This window comes from Vespula vulgaris, chromosome 17 (genome assembly GCF_905475345.1).
Source record: "Vespula vulgaris chromosome 17, iyVesVulg1.1, whole genome shotgun sequence".
In the NCBI taxonomy this organism is placed as follows: domain Eukaryota; kingdom Metazoa; phylum Arthropoda; class Insecta; order Hymenoptera; family Vespidae; genus Vespula; species Vespula vulgaris.
This window is the reverse complement of record NC_066602.1, coordinates 4,208,017-4,233,813: the sequence shown is the minus strand read 5'-3', so window position 1 is coordinate 4,233,813 and position 25,797 is coordinate 4,208,017. Positions and strand designations below refer to the sequence as shown.

General features: G+C 32.1%; 1 protein-coding gene across 13 annotated transcripts in view; it reads right to left on the bottom strand.

Annotated features, from left to right (window-relative positions):
* Window positions 1-25,797, bottom strand: part of LOC127069964 (glycogen synthase kinase-3 beta) — a 60,484-nt gene that overhangs the window by 8,191 nt on the left and 26,496 nt on the right. For 3 of the 13 annotated variants that reach the window (XR_007783803.1, XM_051007729.1, XM_051007724.1), the window contains exons 1-8: window positions 15,153-15,403; window positions 10,496-10,686; window positions 9,272-9,355; window positions 8,556-8,594; window positions 7,795-7,905; window positions 7,430-7,667; window positions 6,823-7,016; window positions 3,623-3,923 (exon numbers count right to left, since the gene is read on the bottom strand). Coding sequence is in view for 12 of the 13 variants with exons in the window: in XM_051007729.1 (XP_050863686.1) it covers window positions 3,623-3,923; window positions 6,823-7,016; window positions 7,430-7,667; window positions 7,795-7,905; window positions 8,556-8,594; window positions 9,272-9,355; window positions 10,496-10,686; window positions 15,153-15,333 (1,339 nt within the window). In the remaining variant the exon portion in view is untranslated. Of the gene's footprint in view, window positions 1,137-2,272; window positions 3,924-6,822; window positions 7,017-7,429; window positions 7,668-7,794; window positions 7,906-8,555; window positions 8,595-9,271; window positions 9,356-10,495; window positions 10,708-11,581; window positions 11,755-12,028; window positions 12,162-15,152; window positions 15,404-25,797 lie in introns of those variants that run through there. The other 10 variants (XM_051007730.1, XM_051007732.1, XM_051007727.1 and 7 more) reach the window with 9 other exon arrangements.

The following is a 25,797-nucleotide window of genomic DNA, read 5'->3' as shown; positions in this document are numbered from 1 at the left end:
TGAGATCGACTGTTTTCGACAGCAGTCGTACTAAATTTCTTGCGACGCAATGATATGTGAGTATGTATGTGTGTGCATGGTATTAAAAATTACATCGTGTGTGCTCCGACGAAAAATCTTTGACATTAGAGAAATTTTTTCTTTCTTTCTTTCTTTTCCTTTTTCCATTTTTTTTTCATATTTTTCATTTTTTCCTTCTTTTTCTTATCTCTTTCTTTTTTTATTTGTCCGCGACTAAGAGGATAGAAGGTAGTTAACACGAACGAGAATGATTACGTGAATATTTGCATTATCGATTCGTACTTTTCTCGAATATAAAGTAAAGGACTATGACGCTGCCGATGTTATTAGAAAAACGAAGAAAAGACAACAAAGTTATACGTCTCGATGAGAAAATTCCAATGAACGTATCTTTTATTCGTCATTGTTTTCTTCCTTTTTAATTTCTCTCCTCTCTCTCTTTTCTTTTTCTTACTTGTTATATCAGTTTCCTTTATTTTCTCCTTTTAGTCTGTTTTTCTTCTCTTCTCCTTCTTTTTTAAGCATATCCATGAGTTGGTCAAAATCTAAACGTTTAATCGTATATATATGTGTATATATATATATTTATTTATATTTATATATATATTATATATATATATTTATTTATACATGTATGCAGACGAGACGAAATGAGTTGAAAAAAATGTTCCTCATCGATGTGTTTATTATTCATTTTTATAAAATAAATTCCTTCTTCATATAGTCCAATGAAAAAAAAATCATTGTCGCTGATTAAAAAATTTGAAATATAATTCTCACTGCGCGTAGTAGAAATATTTTTAAATATGTATAATAATTAATCAATCGTAAGAACATTGTGACGACGAATACATTGATTAGTGAAATCGTAGAAATAGAATATTTTGTCATTTCGTACGGCCAAACTATGATCGATAACTAAGAGAATATATATTCTTTTTTTCTGTATGGCTTAACGTTTTTTCTCAGCTGTAAGTCTCGTGCAATACATGAAACACCACGTTCGGTAATCTCAACGTTTTCCTTTTCTTTTCTTTTCATTTCTTCTTTTTTTCTTTCCTTTCTTCTTTTCTTTTTCTATTTCTTTCTTTCTTTCTTCCTTTCCTTTTATAAAGCTGTCCGGAAAATAAAAATAATATAATATATATATATATATGCACACACACACACACATATATATAATACTTTACATATACATATATACATATGTATGTATATGTACATGCACTTAAAAAAAAATTGGTCGTTGGAACAAAGGATTGGACACACACTTTTAAGCATAAATCGAATTCAGACGATATTCTGTTAAGATAAAATAAAATTAAAAAAAAAATTTTTAATTAAAAAAAAACAAAGAAAAACTGATCACGTATTTTCAGCCTCCTTCACTTCATTCCGATATATACATATATATCGTTAGTTGGTTTAGTAAATACAAGAAAAAAAGAAAAAAATACTAATCTACACATTCCCCTTAAGTTTTGTTCACTCGAGACAAAAACACGCGGAGAAATCGTTCGTTATTTTTCTTTTCTTCCTTTCCATTCCTTTTTCTTTTCTCTCGAAAATATATAATAATAATAATAATAATAATAATAATAATAATAATAATAATAATAATAATAATAATAATAGTAATAGTAATAATAATAATAACAACAATAATAATAACAATAATGATAATAATGAAATAATAATAATAATAAAAATAATAATAATAATAATAATTATTATTATTATTACTAATAATATTACAAAGTTCACACGTGTTTTCCCTTCAAGACGCAAAGTTTTTCCAATCTTGACGAGTTGAAAATGTCTTGCGAGTCGAGAGTACACTTGCCGTCACTGCTAATTTTCTTTTTCTTCGCGACAGTACTATCCGTCTCCCCCCTTTTTTCTCTCTTTCTCTTTTTCTGTCTCCCCATTCCAACACTTCTCCTTCACCACCCTTTCTAATTCTCTCACAAAACTGCGCGCTGAATCGTTTTAATGGATGCCAGCAAGGGAAGTGACGAGACGCAAACGATATTGAGCGCGTGTGTTATTAATCGTAAGAAGATGTTAAATATATAATATTAAAGGAGATATTACACATTTTTTTAAGATTTTTTTGGCATTTTTCTTTTTGTTTTCTTTTTTTTGCGTTTTTTCTTTTCTTTTTTTTTCCTTTAAAATCTCAACTAAGACTTTTTCGCTCGCTCGTATCTGGGAATTAATTTAGTTTCAAAGGAATTTATCAATTCGATCGTTTTGTTCTTTTTTCTTTCTCTTTCTTTTTTGTTTTTTTTTTTCCCTATATATTACATATGTTTGCATACCATCGAAATTCAGCTTGGTAGCTCTAATTGTTGAAGATGAATCGAGCGTTTCACGCGCGCGCGCGCACGTTCACACAGTTCATACCAATATCTCTCACTCTCACTCTCACTCTCACTCTCACTCTCACTCCACTCTCACTCCACTCTCACTCTCACTCTCACTCACATTCTTACTCTCATTCTCCCTCTATCTTTCTCCCCCCCCCCCCTCTCAATTTCTCACACACTGATCGAAACTACTACTATCGTAAAAGCTCGACGCGTCCATTCCACGCTGTCATTCCTTTATCATCGATTAGAATTTATTAAACAACGGGGACATCCTCCTCAGGAGATCTGTGTTCTCGTCAATCGCAAGAAATTCAGTTATTACAAATAGAATTCTAAATTTGTATCTGCCTTTTTTCTGAAGATTCTGCTTTCTTTTTCTCTGTCTCTCCCTATATCTCTTTCTTTTTCTTTCTTTTTTCCCAATATTTTTATTTTAAATCTTCCTTGCATTTATCCTGTTATTTTTTCTACTATGATATAATAAATTGTCGGAGCTTTTCGGTTTGTGTGTGGATATTCTTTTTGTGGTGTTATTCTTATGGTTTATAATAATAATAATAATAATAATAATAATAATAATAATAATAATAATAATAATAATAATAATAGTAGTGTGGTAGAAGTAGTAGTGTAGTAGTAGTGTAGTAGAAGTAGTAGTAGTAGTAGTAGTAGTAGTAGTAGTAGTAGTAGTAGTAGTAGTAGTAGTAGTAGTAGAGTAGTAGTAGAGTAGTAGTAGAGTAGTAGTAGAGTAGTAGTAGTAGTAGTAGTAGTAGTAGTAGTAGTAGTAGTAGTAGTAGTAGTAATAGTAATAATAGTAATAGTAATAATAATAATAATAATAATAATAATAATAATAATAATAATAATAATAATAGTAATAGTAATAATAGTAATAATAATAATAATAATAATAATAATAATAATAATAATAATAATAATAATAATAATAATAATAATGAGAATATTGAAACGCGTGAAAGCAAACGTTGATTTTGTTCTGATTATATTATTTTGTTGTTTAGTTTAGTTTAATTCTTTTTCTTTTTTTTTTATAGTTTAGTTCAGCTTTAAGTTATCAGGGTATTTTTTTCTTTTCTTTTCTTTTTTTTTAGTTTATCGTAACGTTATCTTTTCCCCTTTTATTTTCTAAGCCATGTTCGATTGGCTAGGGTCGGTAGTTTGTGTAGTTGTGGGTGTATTGGTGTTGACGGTATTATCACTAGAGTTACCGCTAGCCCCCGCCGCGGCTGCACTCGTCGCTTCCGATTGGCCTCCGGAATTGTCAGGAGACTGCATATACTTCGGTATTAGGATAGAGTTCAAGGTAGGCTGAATTCTAAGCTCGTGCTCGGTGAAATTGAACAAAGGTGGTAGTTCACGACCGTTTGGCAATCGTGTTCCTTGTTCTCGCAGCTCGTTGAAAAACGAATGTGCGCATGCCTGAAGCGGAGTCATTCTAAGTGACGGAGTATATTCTAAAAGTCGCGCTACCAGTTCCATAGCTTCCGGCGGTGTACGCGCCCTGAAAACCTGTAATCAATACACACACAAATTATTATTATCATCTTTTTTCAAATATTATTTATCCAACGACTCCTTCATTTATTTCATTCATTTATCTCCAATTATCGATTTTACTCGCATAACATTATTTATTTGTTTATAATCAATGAATTTCCTCTCTCTCTCTCTCTCTCTCTCCCTCTCACACACCGTCTAATTATGTTCTCTCTTGTTTTTCTTTTTTTTTTTTCTTTCAACGATATCTTTCGATCAAGAGAAAGGTATACGGATTTACAAAGCAATCCCATTTCATACCAAACACCTACATTTCTGATTTATCGAATTCGGATTTTTAATCCTTTCGCTGAGTGATTTTGTTCTGATTAGTCTGATAGTCTCTCCTATCGAAATCTTTCTTACATATCACGGGTGACGATCGGTGAAAAAGGAATTAAATAATGTAAAGAAATTATAGATAAATTAATAGCTAGGTTTGCGCGAGAGAAAGAAACTTGCTGATTGAACTATGAACGACGATCCATGATTGGCGGAAGAATGAAATTGCAATCTTTACTTTTGTAACACGGCAATCGATTGTGCAAAAATGATAAGTTAACTAATTTGTTCAGGTTAACCTTAAGCCAAAACATATCACAAATGTCTATATAAATTAAAATTAAAGGTCCTCGTATACACGTAATATATCATTAATTCACTTGGATTGTATTATATGAAAACAATTCGTGTCCTTTCAAAGGTAAAAATACAATAATATGAGAAATATATTTCTTTTTTCAAGATTGTTTGGTGGATTGCAGGTTCTTTTTTTAAGACGATCTTGAAACAAAAATTTATCTCATATTAAGTCACTTTTGTTCGTATAACATAACCCAAAGGAAGCATTTAGGTGTTTAGTTTTAAATGGGATACCTCGTGTGGGTGTGTGTTATATATATATATATAAAGAAGTTCCATTGAAAAAAATGATCATACTGGGAGAGTAAAGACTTTCAAAATGTCAAAAATGAGAAATATCGTTTATTCCTCATTATATTACTCCTTTCGAATATTTCTATGAAAATGTTGCTTCATAATCAAAATTAATCGAGACATTCATAATTCTTGTTGTAAATGATTCACTTGATATATACAATATATATACATATGTGTGGCTGTAATAGCATTTTTGTCAACAGAATGAATTATTAGTACGAGAACGATGTTATTGGCGGTATTAAACGTATCGAGTGTTTATAATAGAGATATACACACAAAACACTCTCTTTATATATACAAATTGATTACATATTAAGGAATAGTTGAAAATCTCGTTTATTAGGAACAATGGGAAAAAAAAAAACAGAAATCTATAAGAAAGAAAAGTTTTGTGATTCGTGTGTCAAATATTTTTTAAGTACGAAATATAACATCCGACTTAACGGTTAAATTATAAGTATTAATGATTTTTAATTTTTTTTATGGGACATCTTGTATTTTCTTTTTTTTTAATTAAAACATTCTATTTGACACATGAAATCGTGAAACTTTTATTAATATTTATGTTTTTTTTATTGCTTCTAACAAAGTAGATATTCAATTGTCCCTTTAATTTATAATCAATTGATATATATGTATATATGTGGGTAATCGATCGTAGCAATTTTTCATTATTGATGTATTTCGATATTTTATGAAATATATTGAGAACAAATTGAATGTTATTTACTACATATGGCAAAAATAAAAAAGAAACCATGATTCTGTGTGTGTGTGTGTGTGTGTGTACATATAAATACGTATATATATTTATGTATATACGTGTGTATATATATTACTATTTCAGAGATATTTAAGCAACAATCGTTTTTTCAATTTCATCTATTCACAGATGTTCGAGACTCGTAAAATATCACCAAAACGTTAGAGTAAGTGATATTTTCTTTTTTTTTTTCCTTAATTAAATGGAAAAATTATGGTTAGTAATATTAATCGCTAATATAAGAAGGTAAAAAAAAAGATGAAAACAGTTCTATTAAGATTTCACAATTTCCACATATATATATATAGAAAAACGAAAAAATTTTTAGAAAGAAGAAAAAAGTGATTAGGAATAAGAGAAAAAAATGATAGAGACTCGCATTTGAGTTTCCATTCAATGATTCGAACAGCAAGATGTGTGTATATATATACATATATATATATATACATACATATATATATATATATATATATATATTATTTAACATACAAATGCTAGAAAAATCATTTTGTTGGTTAGTATATTGACTTGATAAGTGAAGGAATATTTGTGCCAGCAGTAGCTAATAATGCGTTTGAGGACTGGGACCACTTACTCTAATTTTTTGGTGCTCCGTGGAACACTTTGGTCCACTCATTCGCTGAAGCATGTACTGTAACCACGAGTACAGGTATTGATGAATGATACAATGAGAGAGGATTAACAAAATTGCCGTTATGTAAAATATTTCACAAAAATATTAAAACGAATAGTTTTTGAATAATCTCTCAAATATTTCTTGTTTACGAGACATGCAATATATATATATATATATATATATATATATATATATATATACACACAACCATTGTAATACTTTGAGAAATTTCGTCGATTACTCTCGACGTGCCTTCTTAGTCAGTCACAAGTAATAATAATAATAATAACAACAATAGTAATAATACTAGTAGTAGTAGTAGTAGTAGTAGTAGTAGTAGTAGTAGTGGTGGTAATAGTAGTAGTAATAATAATAATAATACAAGGACATACGCGAATGGCATGAAACGTCAGTTGGGTTTGAACGTTATATACGTGTTCTATGTGTCTTGCGCGTGGAGATATTACATATAATTTACATTAATAATAAAACGTACCAAATCTGGATCAATATGTTAATAGAAAAATTACCTTTTGCCATGGATGCGATTTTATTTGTGGAAATTTGAATTCGGTATAGTTAGGGTTCATCTCACGTATTTGATCACGCGTCGGTGTACCAAGTACTTTGATAATTTCAACAAGTTGATCTACACCGCTGTCACCGGGGAATATCGGTTGACCAAGCAGAAGCTCTGCCAGAACGCAACCTGCGCTCCACACGTCTGCAAAAATAAATTTTGATATGAATTAATATAGGTATTACAAAAAGGAAAATAGAAAAAAGAAAGAAAAGAAAAGATATATAGTTACCAGACTAAATTCTGCATATTCAGAACAACTAATGTTCTTTCTATCCTGACGTATATTCATTTATATAATTCGTTTTATAATAATTTGATATAACTTAAATAGGAAATTAAACAACAACAATTTGTATAATTAGACAAATTATCCGATCTAACATCTGCAGGCAATTTTATCGTAACGAAAAGATTAAGAAAATCAAATATAATCGAAACGAAGTAAAAGAAAAGTTAAGGACAAAAATTAAATAAAAAAAAAAAGCAAATAAATAAAAAAATACAAATAAGAAAAGAATAATAAAAAAAAGGAGTGCAATTTTACAAAGACTAACCGATCTTTGTAGTGTAGTCAATAGCACCAAAGATGAGTTCAGGCGCACGATAATAGCGACTGCATATGTAAGACACGTTAGGTTCCCCTTTGACAAGATGCTTGGCTGAACCAAAATCACAGAGCTTGAGAACGCCAGTTTCAGGATCCAAAAGTAAATTCTGCGGTTTGATATCCCTGTGACAAATGCCCAGGGAATGGATGTACGCCAGCGAACGGAACAGTTGATACATGTATAGCTGGAAAATGAAAGACAAGTAATAAAGATATTCCAATGAATTTGGGAGCCAAGGAAAGCGTGCAACAAAAAAGAGAAATTTCGTGATCAGTATCAATTGAATAATGATAAATGCATGGCTCCTTTACCTTGATAAAACTGATTGGTATCGTCTGCTTGCTTTTGCTATAATGTCTGGCGACTTTGTACACGGTTTCGGGTATATATTCCAGAACTAGATTGAGATAAACCTCGTCCTTCTAAAAGGAAATGTTATTTTATTACTACAAATTAAATCATTATATTCACTTTTTTTTCCTTTCTATACCGTCATATGGACGAATAGATTTGTGAAAACACTTTTATGGAAGAAAAAGACTCTTTTCTCCTATTTAAGAAGAAAAAAAAGAAAAAGAAAAAAAAAGAAAAGATGAAGACGAATGATGTATATATGTTACAAGAAGTACAATACGAGAGTCATCACGATTTAGATGTGTGCGAATTTTTATTAGTTACGTACACACGTATGTATATATGGTTAACAAATGCACGCAATCTCGATGTGATCATTCTCTAGGACTAGCGAAGCGGCGTTAGCTACTAGATTCAAAAGTTAAATCATAATTAATGAGTCAACGTGATCTAAGATGGTGTTAACAAAAAAAAAATAAAAAAATAAAAAAATAATAATAATATAGAATGAAAGAAATTAAAAAAAAAAAAAAAAAAAAACAAACAAAGAATAAAAAATTTGTATGGTACTCTTTACTCGTTGTTTTTCTTTTTGAATTTTTGAATTTTTAATTGTTCTTTTTTTCTTCTCTTTCTATGATAAAAGCAAATATGGTAGCCTAAGTATATTTCGGCGAAAAAGGATAATTTTTAAGCTACTGGGTATGCTCCAACTTACGTCCACATGAAAAACTGGATTAGTTGCGTTTAAGATGTTCTACAAAATAACATAACAACGTAGCATGCATTAACACTAAGGACATTTATATTGATATAAATAAAACGCGGCTTATTTCATTACACAAAAAAAAAAGAAAAAAATTTAATTAAAAATTTTCAATATACATATGTATATATATATACATACATACATATATATATATATATATATATATATATATATACATATTACCAGATGCATGTAATATATTATTTAATATTCATAATTTATATTTTTATAAGCAACTTTCAAACTCGTTCTTATTTCAATTCAATCCAATTCTATTTTATGAATTACGATAATATATTATATATACAAGTATATACGAATGCACGGACATAAACGATATAGATTTAATTAGATTCGTTATTTCTATTACACTCAATCATGGATTACAAAAAATTTTTTTAAACCCAGATTTAAAAAAAAAGAAGAAAAGAGAAAAAAAAGAAATAGAAACAATTATTTTATCTTTGTCCTATTCAATAGTTAAATCGACTCTCTTAAAAAAGAGTATATAAATATACATACATACATACATACATACATACATATATATATATATATATATATATATATATATAGACACACATATATATATATATATACATATACACATACGTATATACATATATACATATACATATATTAAATAGAATAAAATTAATAGTTACCTTATCACCACAAGAGTAGAAGAAATATTTTAGTTTGACGATGTTGCAGTGCTCGAGGCGCCGCATTATTTGTAATTCTCTGTTCTGAAAATAAAAAAGGAAAAACAATGAAAAATAATGATAACGTTTTAAATACTTAGCATTATTCATAATACATTTCTTTTTAATAATTCTAAAAGAAAAGAAAAATAGACAAAAAGAAAAAATTTATGTATTTACTTCACTTTCCTTTTACTGATATATATATATATATATATATATATATATATATATATATATATTATATACATAGGATACTACTATTCGTTCGACAGAATTCTTTTATGTATTTCATATATACACATTCTTAGAGACATTCTGTAGACAAATTCTTTTATATATTTTTTATATAATTTGATACTTATATATTACAATTCTTTGTGTGTGTGTGTCGTGCGTGATTTTAAAGTTACATGCCGTTATAAATGCTTAACAATCAAACTTCTCTCGAATTGATATTCAAGGTATATATTCGCGTGACTAATCGAGACGTCAGAAGTCTTCGCGTCGTTCTCCTTTGCGCCAAGAACAAGAGAAAAGACAAGACGAGACATATCCACATCGTATGTCTGCCTTGTCTTGTAGCTTTATTTGATGAAAGCTAGAAAGTCTGAAGCAATGCGATGAAGAAATGCAAAATGCATTCTCGTAACATATCAATCGCTCGTCGTCGTATCAATTCAAGTCGACCTTATGTATAAACTAAGCACAACGACGATGACGTCACGTTTGATTGTGCAAGATCCAATACATTTTTAAGTAGGCTTATCATTATCGAAAAAAGAAGAATAAAAAAAAAAGCGATAGATAGTAAAAACCACTGGGGCGGACATATTTTGAAAAAAAATCTTATCGAAAAGAAATTAAAGAAAAGAAATGTTTGTGTGTGTAAAATAAACATTTGATTTTCGTTCTTTTGTCCATTCGCGAAATTCGAGAGAGGGGGGGGGAGAGTGATGGAACACATGAGTTATATAAAATAGCTATTAACAGTTTACAATTTATTCGAGATAAACTAGAAAATGTAAACACGACCACCATCACCATTGATAGATTATATCGATCACAACGATTAAAATTTATCGAGACTCGAACTTTTACGTTACAAGAATAAATCTATTGATGGATCCATTGATAGATAATATGTAATTATTATCAAGAATAAAAATAACTTGAATCGCTCACCTTAAATCGTTTATCTTGAAGAACCTTCTTAATAGCAACCATCTCTCCCGTGTCAAAGAGTTTCGCTTGATATACAACGCCGAAACTGCCATTGCCAATGACCTTGGTGTCGGTATATGCGACTTCTCGTGGAAGATCCGGTCCAGAACCAGGTGTAGCCACTACTGTCGTCACCTTGCTGCCATCCTTGCCTGCATTGTACATCGCACCACCCATAGAAACAATCGAAAATTACAAACGCTACAGTACAACGAAAACGAATAGAAAACAAGATACGCGAAAAAAGATTTGCGCGAAAGAGTATTGCGAAGGTAAAGAAGGAAAGAAAGGCAAGAAGAAAAGAAAAAGAGAAAATGAAAAAAGGAGGAAAGGGAAGCAAGTTTAATACCGTTGAAAAGCTAATACCGTAATGTTATAGCCATTCTCTATACATCTATTATACTTTATCGAGATAATAAGAACGAGACGAAGATATCGCGCTATATTATCTTCTATGCGAGTACATGCGAATCAATTAAACATCTTTTCGAAGAACAAAGTGACCTCTTTCTTATCGACCACTTATACTTTCTTCATCTTCTACTTTTTCTACTTTTTTTACTTCTACTTCTTCTATTTCTTCTTTTTACTTCTTCTTCTTCATCATCATATCTCTGTCGCTATTTCTATCTCCATATTTTTTCACGTAATCAACATCGTATATTTTATCGTATTACTTATCTTTACTTTTTTTTTAAAGACGCTTTCTACGTTATCGATCGAGGTATAATAAGAGTCGGATAAAAACGTAGACGATTAAAAAATACATATATAGATATATAGATATTTATGCACGTGAAGAGGACACGGTTGAACAATATATAACGGTTTAAATGTATATATGAATATATATATTTATTTATTTATATATCGATTAATATATATACATACATGTATATATATATATATATATATATATATATCCGAGGTTGTCGTTAACTTTAGAATCAAATAACAATATATACCACCCGTGTAATATAATTTATCGTCTTAATGATTCAGATAAATATGTTCACTCTTTTGCATATAGACGTGAAAAATAACAACCTGTGAAAGGTGACATCAGGCAGGGACACCGATCGAAGAAGATCTCGTTTTAGAGGTTAGAATTACGTTTCCGATGTTTCCTTTCGAGATAAACGCTGGGTGTTTCGATGCTCGGTCGGTAAGAAAGATAATTTTCGAGAGAACAATTATTTCCTTCGTCGATTTCTTGAATCCTAAGAAATATATATATATGTGTATATATATAAATATATATATATACACACATATAGGACATACGTGCGTACGTACATATGTCATACGTACGTAGATCATACATCATACATCATACGTACATACATACATCATACACACATCACATATATGCATACATACACACATACATCATACATACATACATACATACATATATATATATATATATATATTTATGTTTTTAGAAAACGTATTTTTTCCGATGTTTCCAGATCAAGAATCAAAAAAGTTTACCTTTCTTTCGAGATTCTCTCGATGGACACGAACAGAACGAACGTAAATAGTATCGTACTTCAGACTTTTTCATCTTCTTGAATCGGGCAGCAATTAAACGTGACTAACGTAATGATACGAGATACATATTTCCCTATGAAAATATCAATAATTTATTCGGATGTAACTTAACGTCGCTATGTGCACGACGCTTTTCGATGGATCGATTCGGTCGGTTGAACGGATTAGACGAACACGAATCAGATTTTGTTGTGCTCGCGATACGATTGTAACGAGATCGAGAACGGTCACGACCAATCCGATTCGTCGAAGGTATTCGAAGGAATTAATGTTGATTGGTCGAGATTCGGATAATGTCACAAAACTTTTATGGATTGACCAATGAAATAATTGTTATTTTACGAACTAAACTATCCCTTGATTTTCTCAATACGTGATTAATGACTGTAGTACATTCTATTTGTATGCTGTGAGAATATCTAAACACGATAGAGATAGAAATAAAATACAATGACAATGACAAACATACATATCTACGCGGCAGTGTATACATACACGTGTTTCAAACTTTACATATAGAATGCTTTTATTCAAAGTTTCCATTTATCCATATATCTTCGTTGTCTTTTTAATGATACAAAAAAATATCCAAAGAAGAAATTATTCAATTCGAAAGGCGTGAAGGAGCAGTGGGGGTAAGGCAATATTCCGATTAAAAGAATGTCGTTCGCAAGACGATATTTTAGATTTCGAGGTTATTAAGATATTTCTTTTCCGTAAATACATATATCGGTTTAACTCTTATTGCAATGTGTGCGTTATAATTATTTATAAAAAGACGATATAAATTTATTGACCTTCAAATGTGATCTTAAACAAGAGAGACTGACATTTATGCAGAAAACATAATAGTGTAAAAACATATAATCTAAAAACCATATATATGGAATTATTTAATCCAATTGGACAAATATTTTGATCGATACAGCTCGTATCTATGTACATAAGGGTCACGCAGACTTTTCGAAATAAACGCGTTTGAAGCATGCATTCCCTGTTTGTGTCTGTATAAATATATAGCAAAGTTAAATTCACCGTGTGGGAAAAGGCAAAGTAAAAAAAAAAAGAAGAAGAAGAACACTTCTCATCTCTCTTATCCCTTTCGCCACGTTATATTCACATCGTGGAATTTTGCCCTTTTCTCGACCCATGCTTAGCCTTGCTCATTCCCGTCTGGGTAACGTCGTTAGCCTATTGGAAAATTTAACGCCCAACGCCATCATCATCGTCGCCATACTGTTATGACATGCATCGCTGTACTTCCCTGACATTCAAAAGAAAGCTCCATACACGCAACGTTCCCTAGCTACGTCATTCGAAAATGACTACGTCAAATCTCACTCGATATCGAGCTTAAATTGATCGACAATCTCCAAAGATTATAACTATACCTATGTCTATTTTTATCAGAGAGAGAAAGAGAGAGAGAGAGAGAGAGAGAGAGAGAGAGAAGGGGGAAGGAGAAAGAGAGGAACAAAGAAACGAAAAAAGGAAGAAAAATGTATTATAGTCCTCTTAGAATATATTCGCTCACAGTAATTCGCTAAATGTTTATAATATTTTCAGAACGACTTGAGAATGTGCATAAGCGGAAACGACGAAAGTCACACGCGTTTATTGCAATTGCTATTCGCTTATCTGTATGATAAATCGTTGATCTATCTGATGAGATTTATTTTTCTTTGTTTTTTTTTTCTGATTAATGATTGCAAATTTTATTAAATGGAAGTTCGACATGTCCACAGAAATATTTCGCAGAATCGATCTTATCGCGAGATATTTCTTTTTTTTCTTATCATTCCCAAAATTAATATTATATTCGTTTTTTCAAATCTTCAATATTTCCAAGCTTCATTCGTATAAAAATAAAACATGATAAAATGTTATATAAAATGGAAATGATAATTTTTTTTTATTTTTTTAACGAACGTTTAAAATTCGCTAAACGATTTCTCATTTTTCTACAAAGGAAAACTTCATTTTCGATCATCTACGAAGTTTGTTATTTTTTTTTTTTTTTTTTATGAACCTTCAACGAATAGACGTAATAAAATATGACGAAAGGTATTTTTATAAAAGTGAAATTATTTTTGTTTTTCGATCATATATCGAGTATCGAAGGAAACGAATGATCCGTTGCACAAAAGAAAAGATAAGACAAATAAGAAACAGATAAATAAAAGTGAATTTCTTTTCGAGTCAACGTATAAGAATTATACAAATAATTTGTAGAAAGAGAATTAAACGACGGGAGATTTTGTAATTTCTATAAAAAGCAATTAATTTTCTTAAATTGTCAATCGAGTTTGCTTTATCATCGGCTTATCAAGTTCCAGAGACAAATTCATCAAACGTTATACGAAGTGATCAAAATGAGTGAATTTCTTTTCAACGAACGTACAACTGTACAAATAATTTGAAAAAAAAAAAAAAAAGAAAAAAGAAAGAAAAAAGATGTAAATCAGCGACTAAAAATTCTTCATTTTTATTGCAAATAAAAAAATTTTCTGCGATCGTCGATAAATCTTTACGCCATCTGTCCATCAATTTACCATTAAAAATAATAATAATTTTTTATCCGAAATAAAAAAATAAAAGAATGAATTTTTGTCTCGATCAATTTTTAGATAATTAGACGAATAATTTTGAAAGAAAACAGTGGGCGATGAAAAATTCCTAATTTCTATACTAACGAAAAATTATTTACGATCATCGACGAATTTCATGCAAATATTTAAAAAGATAACGATCACGAGATAAAGAATAAAAAATAAAAAATAAATAAAAAAGTAAAATGTATGAATTCTGTTTCAACAAGTGTACAATCATGCAAATAATTTTCAAATAAATAAAAACGACGAAACATTTGTAATTTCAAGGAAAACTTTCAATTTTATATGATCCAATAAATAGAAAAATAAAAAAAAAGAAAACAAAAAATTCGATCGATGTATAAACAATTATCTATATTTAAATGTCACGTTAGTTATTACGTATTTCGAATCTCTCGTGTCGGCTGCTCTTTCTTTCCTTTTTTTTTTTTTCTATCCAACGCAACACTTACGTCTTTTGCTTCCCAGCTGACGTAAGAACTTGCAGAACTTTTTGTAAGCGCCATTGGCCTCCTTGCCGTTCAATTCTACGCCATTTTTCGTCCTCTCGTGTCTCTGCCCGGAAGGACAAAGTTTCGGATACCTCCACTGTTGGCAGGGCTCCGACCAATCGAGCGTACTCGCTGGAGCCATTTTCTTTTTCTCTTTCGAATACGTATTTTTCCCTCTATCTACTTCTCTCCCTCTTTCCCTCCCTCCCTCCCCCCTCTCTCGCTACCTCTCTCTCTCTCTCTCTCTCTCGAGAAAGACAATATCTCTTATCGCCGATTCTTACCGAAGTAAAAGTTTTTACCTTCTTGCACGAAAGATTCTAACGTTACGTTCGTATCACATCACCCAGTTAAAGTATATCGAATTAAAATGACACCTCTGTATTTATTTATTTGTTTGTTTGTTCGTTTGTTTATTTTTGTGTCATCTCGTCTTTCGTTTTCGAACACTCGAAGAGAACGCACGACGAGATACTCCTCTACATTCGAAAAGTAGAAAAACACTGTATTCCGTTTGTTTTCGAATTACGTTGGATAATCCTCTACGATGATTCCTGAATCGCTCTTACGCCCACTCGTCTCGATAATCGTAAGATTTCGATTACGTTTATTATTTTTTTTTCTCAATACGTAATCGCAGTTTTTTCCATTTCTTCTCTCTACGTCTTCTCTTTTTCCTACTTCTTGTTATTTAAAGATTCACAATGACGATTATCGCGCGAAGAAAAGTCAGCGAGGATCTGAGCTCTTGGCTCCCGATTTCCCGTTCCTTTCTTTGAAAAAGTCCTTTTCGAGAAACGAAGTATCGTCAGCAATTGATCCTCTTACGTCCGAGTATACAAGTCGAAAAAAAGCTTTCACACATACAGATAGATATATAAAAGAAAAAAAGAAACAGTGACGAAATAGTCAGCGAAGAACGGAAGACACTACAAGTCGAAGAATTCACAGTGTTCGCGCGCGCGTGTGTTTATTTATATATCGATAAATTAAGATAAATTATTTACGAGAAAAAAGAAAAAAAAAGAAAAGCATAGAAAGATAAAAAAAAGGAAAAGAAAAGAAAATAGTTGGACGTTGATTTTTTTGCGCGAGGCGTCCAACGACACCGTTGACGATTCGTGCCGCCTCGACACGCGACTAAAGGACCGAACGAGCTCGCGGATCAACGTGACCGTTGGTGGGTGGTAGAAAAGGGGGGATGGGTGGGGGAGAACGCGCGCGAAAGAGGGAGGGGAGGGACAGGACGGAGAGGATAGGACGGTAGAGGTCCACGGTCACAGTGAACCGAGAGCATCGATCGAGTACGATCCACGGGATCGTTCCCTTTACAAATCCAATTTTTTCCCTCTTTATTTCATTTTATTTCGTCGTTTATACGAAGGGGACGGTAGTTGAAGATTTATCATTATTGCTGCTGCCGTTGTTCTTATCGTTATTATTTTCTTTCGTCGTTAAGCATTAGTCATTCTTCTTCGATATTTTTGGCAAATTTTCAAAAATATATATTTCAAAATACGACGAGTTTGCGTCGAGGTGTTCGTCGAGACAGATCGAATCTTGGAAATTATTTCTTTTTTTAGAGAGAAAAATTAAGAAAAATATCATAAGTAATTGTTTAAATCAATCGCGGAGATTAGAGGTTAATGTATTACGCCGAGACGGACGAATCTTCGAATTTCTTTTCGTATTTATTTCTTTTTTTTTTTTTTTATTTCTCCGTATATAATTAATAAAAATAATAATTTTATAAGCGAATCAACACGATTATGCTGCTCTCTAGCAACAACCGCTTCTTGAACCAAACGATTGTAGAGGAGTCAGATTTATATATACGAAATTAAAACAACGGAGGAGATCGTCGTTAAATTCCTGGTAGACGGCGGCCTAAACGAATACCTTTGTTTAGAAGAAAAACGAGATACGTTGAACAAGAGTCGACAATAATCGCCCCGACAAACTCGATAAAGATCGAAAGACTCGAAGAAACGGGTGTTCCACTTTCCCATGCGTTCATCGTTCACGCCCGACCACCATTATGATGATTATTATATGCTATTATTAGTCTAATCGTCATCCTTTCTCGTTACTACACGTTTAATATCGCTTCGAGATAGGATAGAAAAAAAAAAGGAAAAAGAAAAGAACGGTGGGAATAAGACAGGCAGATAAACGGACAGAGATTATCGCAATCGGAAAGATAGGTAGGCATAAAGACGAACCTCCGTCGGACGAATAAACGGACAACCAGACGGACTGTCGGACGGATGATTACGTAGATTTTCGGATAGACGGACAGAAAGATGGTAAAAATAAAATGTAAGATAATTGAACGGACAGACAAATAGTCGGACAAATAGTCCGATAGATGGTCGACTAAACGGGCGAATCGATAGCTGGATAGATTTTCGGACGGACAGTCGGATAGAATATCGGATAAATAGTCGGACGGTCGGATAAAAAGATTGACGGATAAATTGTTGTGTAGACGATTGGATAAATAGATAAATAGATAGATAAAGGGAGAGAGAGAGAGAGAGAGATAATTAAATAAACAATCGGACGATCTAGACGGATAGAAAGTCTGATTTTCGAATAAGCAGTTAGACAATTAGTCGGGTAGAAAGTCAGATAAATATCCAAACAGGAAGATTGGTAGACGGAAAGTTAGATAAATAGTTGGATAAACAGTTAGACGGACGGTCAGTTAGTCAGCCAGTCGGTTAGATAGAAAGTCAGACAACTAGACAGAGAGACTGATCGGACAGAGTTGAACGGATAGAAAATCAGACAGATTGCGGTATAAACGATAAAATAGATGGATGGATGAACGAGTAGAGAGGGAGAGGGAGAGAATCGGACAGACAGACACGATCGGACAGAAAGTCAGAGAAATAGTCTCGTAGAGAGATCGATGGAAAGTTATATGGATGGTGAGTCAAACAGTCTGACAGACGGACGGTCGGACAGTCAGAAAGATAGATGGTGCGCGCCCGCGAAAAGAAAGAGAGAATAAAGCTAAAATGCAAAAGATTTTGTAATTTATTAAACGAGTTCGAGAAAGCATTTCGATATCGTTTCTTCTTTTCGTGTTATAAATACCTTGTTAGAGAGCAACCGCTATATTTAGACGCAATAAGGAGATAACTGTTCTTAGAGTATACGCGCTCGGACTTGCGTACGTAGAAATTCCTACGAACGTAGACACGGGAACGAAATCTTTAATATACAGATCGTCTTTTATCGACAAACACGTGAGAGTGAATATTTTCTTTTTTTTTTAACGCTTCTATTTATTTGGTCGGTATTTTTTTTTTTTTTTTCTTTTTCTTTATCACACACGCACACTTCTTTTTCTTAGTCGATTTACTTAAAATATCTTTTAATAAGTTAGCGCGCGCGTTTTCATTTTTCGAAAGAACCAAAGAGGAAGAAAAAATATAAAAGATATGGTGCATACAGATATCCTCTTGAAAACAATTTGATATATCGTCGAATAATAAATACAGACACAAATGCCAATCGAATCGATCGTACCGAATAAACGACATATCTGTGAAACAATGGACTCGTACGTCGATCTTTTTGATTCGATTCTGGTCGAACGGTACGACGTAATCTCTCGATGGAGATAGTCTTCCATTAAAATTAACGTCATGGCGCGCGCGCGTGTGTATAATGATGCGAGGAAAGGAAACAACACACAATTGAATTATGATCCAGTGGTGCAGCTGATCGATGGATATAAATAGATCGACCGTACACATCGAACGGTTATTCGCGTTTTACCGATACTCTTCTTCTCGTGACTTGCAAGGACGTGTTTGGATTTGGCACCAAATCGACGGATGTTTGCCGAAAAACACCATTACGAGAGAACACGTTCTATTGGGCTCGTAAAAAAATCATACCGCAGCCGTACTAGTAAGTTTTCTTTTTCTTTTTTTTTCAAAGGTCGATTAAAAGATAACGAGTTCTATGAACGCAGTTCTCATTTTTTATGATAATACTATTTCGACACACGCATTTCTCTTTTCTCTCTTGATCGTAAATATTTTTACGAGACCATCCGATGTTCGTTTTTTTTTTCAATTCAAACCGATGATGAAAGTAAATGTTAATTTGATCCACGCGTTAATAATCATATACGTATTTTTACTATTTGACAAAATGAATTATATATGGACGGTCCTTTTTTTCATTGTTATTTCCTTATTGTATTATGAATTATTTTTAATACAGTTTTAATCTATACCAAATATTGTTATTAAATAAATATTTCTATTACGTCATCGAATATTTTTTATCTTGGAATATAACAAACTGATTATGTAAATAAGTACTAATTAAATTAATGCGTTCAAATAAATCATCCACTTTCTCTTTTTATCATTTTCTTATTAATTAATATTTTTGTATTTGTTTCTTTTTTCTTTAATTAAATAAATAATTAAATTAATAGCTAGCTTGGATCAATAAGCTGACGACATAATGTTTTTCTTTTTCTTTTTTTTTTTGTGAAAGAATGATATTAATTTTTACTGCGTAGAAATAGAGCTTTTAAGTGAAATAAGAACAAAAATTGATCATACTTGATAATTAAATAACTTTCTAAAAAAAATTAAAGATATCTCAATTGCAACCGTGCTTGAATATGTTTTTCCAAATTTTCGATAATTTCGAATATTAATTTCTTCTCTATAAACTGTACCACTTCGCATTTATTAATTATTGATCATAACTAATCGCACGATTTGTCTATTTACGATATACACTATAATTAGCAGCATATGTGAAAAGGATAGGAACGTAAACGTATATTAACGACCCCAGTAAAGAGACTTTTATCATATTTATCTTAACATTTCGAAGGAAGAAGAAAAGAGAAGAAAAAAGAGATGAAATAAAAAAAAGAAATAAAAAAGAAAATAAAAATAAAGAATGTCTTTTGAACAAATTTATGATACTGCAAATACGAATTTCAACGGATTCGTTTCGCTGTAACTCGGAAAAGAAAGATATGTGTTATCTATTACGTCGAGATCTCGAGAAAATAACAAAATCGTTAGTGAGAAGATAAAGAGAGTGAGGGGGGAGGAGGGAGAAAGAGAGAGATAAAGAGATAGAGATACACAGAGAGAGAAAGGATACAGATAGATACCGATCGTACGACGACACGATGTTCTACATCGTTTATCTATTATCATCGTGTCGTAAAATTCTGTACCTTTGTTATCAGTTACGATAGAAATCCGTCTGATTTAAAATATGCTCATGGACGTGTGCGATAACAATGAAACTACTCTCGTGAGATCTCGAAAACAAATAGCGTAAAGAAATATACGTATGTGTGCGTGTACACGTATACGCGTAGGTATCATTTGTAGGTGTCGCATGCAACTCGACCCATCGCGTATATCGATCAACCTTCGATGAATTTTTCAAACGATTCAGAACGAGTTCACTCGAATGATCCATTCCTATGAAGGAGCAATGTCGATCGAGTTCGTCGTTAATCTCATGAAAATTATCGTTATTATTATTAATTTTTTATTAATATTTTTGTATAATATGAATTTCACATAATGATATCTACTATTTTATCTACAATATAAGATATTTTATATGTATCATAATAAAATGTAAAGGAATATTGCAATAATCTTAAATATAATATAACTAAATAAATATTTGTTCTCATATCAGCCTATAACGTACTTACGGTGTATAATATGTACCGTATTATATTAATGTATACGACAATACCGTTACGCACACGTACATCCTGGACGATATGATATATCGTTACACTGATATTAATGTACATTATCGTTTTCCAAGGTTTATGCGTGATTTTATAAATCGATCATTATTTCTCGCGACTTCTCCGACTAATTTCTTTCTCATATCGTAAAACTATTAGCAAAACTATTATCAAAACTAGAGAAAGAAGAAGAAAGAAAGAAAACACGACGAACGAAACGAAAGAAAGAGAGAAAGAAAGAAGAAACGATATTTTGTCTTCCGTAGTAGAACTGATCAAATAATTGCAAATGTAGGGACACGGTATTCCAGACGAATAAATCAAAGAGAAATGCGAGAGTGAGAAAGAAAGACACGGGGGGAGGGAGAGAATTGTTCTCTAGTTTAGTCGAGTTCGTTCACACTATTCTAGATTTGGGATAATGTCGTCATCGGCATAGGTCGGTACGGTTCTGGCTCTTTTCCAGGTCTCCGATAGTAAGCTATGACGAGGAGACAGAGGAAAAAAGAGAGTAAGAGAGAGATGGAGAGAGAGAGATACGCACAGACACCTTATTTTCAAAGCGTATTTTCGACATAATTAATCCGCATGCTCCGAATTAGCCTACATTGCGCTACCTGCTAAGCTACAAAAGAGAGATCAGCCTCCGCGATTTGCTATCGGGTGTGAAAATTGCACTATGAAAGTGCGTAAAGATAAGAAAGAAAGAGAGAGATAGGCAAACGCACGAAGAGAGAGAGAAGGCGCACAAAGAGATTCTCCTTTAACGCTAATGATTCTTTCGCTCTGATTAGTAATCGTTGATCAAGTCGTTCGTAAAACAAACGATACAAGATAAAGAGGCTTTTTAAACTTTTAACGTAAAATAAATATAATAATATCGAAATTTAATAGTTCATTAACACGATCCATTTTCAACAAATGAATTATAAAACGTATTTTTACCGTTCTACATCCGATATATTTTTCTTTCTTTCTTACCTGATCATCGTAATGATCGTTATCGATCACCCGATTTTATAACGTACAATTAAAAAAGAAAAGACATTTAATTTCTTTACATACGTATTTATGATACACTGTTCGTTAATGATCCACTTTTAATTATCGACACACGCGCGCCGTTCATTTTCTCGTTGCTCATAATGGACAATAAAAATGTCCTTTGAAATTATTCTCATTAAAAATATATCTCCAAGATTTTTAAACATTTTAAGAAAGAAAAAAAAACAGAAAAGAAAAAAGAAAAATTATTTTTATTCGAGTTTATTTATCGAATAAACGAAAAGACTATAATCTGACTTTGTTGGATAGGAAGTTGGTTGTCGGTAAAAGTAACTCGGCGTTGTGCCACCCTTTCATGACGAATAATCGATTCCACTATGCCCCATCGAACTTTGTTATCCATGAACGGTTTGTAGAGCGGTGTTACGTAAGCTTTAGGGATTATGCGGCATTTTTCCGGAAAACGAGCACCGTTTCTCGCAAGCGCATCCTAATGCATCCTCTCTCTCTCTCTCTCTCTCTTTCTCTCCGATAATGTATTCTCTAACCAAAAAGAAAATGCTTCGCTCGAGTAAAAGTAAAGTGGATGGAATGAAATAAGAACGATTCGAGTAATCGACATGCGCATTGGACATTAGATTTTTACTCGTTAGAAAAAAAAAAAGAGAAAGAACAGGAAGAAGACAATTTTTTATACGGCTAAATAATATTTAATTAACCATATCATTCCTATTATGTGTAATTCAGTAAAAAATACAAATACTTTCCCGTGATCCGTTATGCGAATTAATTTCCTAAATCTTTCGAATACCGACGAAAATGATTCAGATGACAATTTTATATATCTCTTTTATTATATATAACAAAGTAAATAATTAACACGACGTATAACTATTGATAAACCGTAAGAGTAACAGCGGAAGAAGAAAAGAGAAAGAAAGAAAGAAAGAACATTTTTTCGGACTTGCCGGGCACGAGATTAACGAAACGTTTACTTACTGCCGAACGCGTTAAAATTCCAGAAATTATTACTTTTGTCATTCGTCCTTGGTTAGGAGAAAGAACAAATAAAAAAAGAGTGTACGGAAGAATACGTACGTGTGTATGTACGTAGGATACGTGCAACCTTTTTGGAAGTACACACGATCTTTAAACGAAACTTGGCACGGTTCCAGTGTACAAAAAGACAAGAGAAATCGGATACTTCCAGGAAGTAAATTAAGCAAAATTAACCTTTAGACGCGATATCGTTCGAGAAAATGAAAGATCGTCAGTTTCTTTTGTTAGCACATCGCCCGATAATCATCGTTACCTCTCTTATCGACCTTTTTTCTGTTTCATCGACCGACACACGAACGAGAAAGAAAGGCAAAAAAAAGGAAGAGAAAAGAAAAAAAAAAGAAAAATATATAGTTAAGGTTACGTAGAGGTCAAACGCATTATCCATAAAAGAAAAAGAAAACAAAAGAACAAAAAAGAAAGGAAAAGAAGGAATCATCGATCAACGAAAATACATTTACTCGCGATTTTCTCGTGACGTAATCGCTATCAAGATATAATCGATCGTTTAAACGAATCTCTTCGATATCGTTCAAAGTTCGATCGACTTTAATCGCGGGATTTAATTTCTCGACCGACGATGCACGGGATCTTTAAATGAAATTTCGAATTTGTTGAAGTTATTGTTAAAGAAAAATAATAATAAAAAAAAAAAAAAAAAGAAAAGAAAAGAAAAAAGTTCGAATATATCTTGAGTGTAGGAAAAACAAGTAATGAGCGGAAATTAGAAAATTAAAAAAAAATCCCCTGAGCGGGATCGATCTCGCCACCCTTCGTGCAAAAATCTTAACGCTTGCCGTCGCGTCATCGATGATATCGAAACACAGGTTCTATTTTTCGAGAGTAGTTCCTTGCATCGATGGTTCTCAACCTTATACGGTTCTCAACTTTTAATTTAAGCACGTTAATTAATAATAATAAATTATTTTATATTAAATAAATACTCTTTTATTTACTTTCTTTCCGTTTCTTTTTATAAAGAAAGTTTTTAATTGTAATAGCAAGTATTCGATGTAATTGATGCCAGCGATGCATACCGAGATGTGGCTCGGCGAAAGCTGAGAAACGCTGACTCTTACATAACACACGAGAAAACATTTTTTTGGCTAAATTATCGATTTCTCGACAATGTCGTAATCAATGAACTTTTTTGTTCCTTTCGTCGATACGAATGAAATAAAAATTCGACTCGATTCGACGACTCGAAAATTTCAATGTCGGGATTGATTCGAAAAAGAAAAGAGAGGATAAAAAATTAAGGAAGAAATAAAGAAATAAACAAATGAAAATAAAAGATTTTCACCATATTTTCATAACTATATATTAAGATCGTCGTACAGAAAATGTCCCTTCTCTTGTTTCGCCGTTAAGAAAATGATATCGATCTCTCTGTCCCTTTCTCTTTCTCTCCTATTCGCACATAATTTCGCAACATGATCAAGAATGTTACTTTGGCAAGACACCGTGGGCGTACGCCCAGGAAAAACAGAACGCGTTTGTTAGTATTTACATACGTACGTACCTCTACGTGCGATACACACATCACGCGCGCTCGCAAACTATATATATATATATATATATGTATATGCACGTATACGCATCAGGCACACGCACACAAGCACAGCGGGAGAACACACGCGCTCGCGAGATTTGTATATGTACTTTCCTATCGGTAGATCCAACCTTTGATCAACGATTAGACGAAGGAAATCCCACATACGGCCGATAATAGGCTACCAGAGATTATTCGTGAAAGATCGTAATTCACGTATCGTTCACGGAAAATATTTACGCTTTGTTGTATTACGCTTATTTTCTCATCTCGGATGTAACAACCTAATGGATTTCATCTTACGCAGATTACCTACGCGCGTACGCATAGATTTAATAGATTTGATGGAAGAAACAAATCGAACGTTCTATCTTACAAATGACATTTCTTTTCTAAAAAAGAAAAATATCATACGTTACTTCTAGTTTCTACAATGACAATTGTTAGGAGAAATTTTAATGCTTATATCGATTATTCGATCATTCTGGTAAATATTAATGTAACAAAAATGATTATGTCGTTCAAGTGGTTGATGGAATATTAAACGATAAAAATAAGAGTAAAAAATAAATTAACCAAAAGATAACCAAAAAGTGAGTCAAAATAAACGAAATTTACGATTGGGAATGAAAAAAGAAGGAGATAAGAGAGTGAAGAAAAGAACGAAAAAATAAGAAATAAAAGCTTCGCGTTATGATTTATTTTTTAAATGATATATCATAGCCGAATGAGATAACAAAAGACGAACGAAAAAGACTACGTGCCACGAAGGAGCAGAAAGAAAGATATAAGTTTGACAGTAGAAAGAAGAATTGAAACGTCAATGCTGTGAAAATATCGATGGAATGTGTCCTAGGTCGCGAGTTTCTTATTCGTTTTGGACGTGTACGCGAAAAGAATAAATAATCGATTCTACGTTTGGGCAGCAGATATTTCACGTATCCGCGAAAGAGAGGGAGAGAGTTTAGAAAACGAAAGAGAATCTCTCACATTTTCTAAAACACGAACAAAAATAGATAATGTCGTTTAAGCACGTCTCTCTTCTATTTACCGAGCTTCTCTCTCTCTTTTTTTTCTTTTTTTTACTCCATCACCTCATTTTACTGCACTTTGTAATGCACATTGCGATCGTTCCTTGCTTCCTACGACTACGATGACGTTTCAGTGACGTTATTATATTTGTAGACGATGACGTGTATCATTCACGAATGGACGCGTTTAGTTAT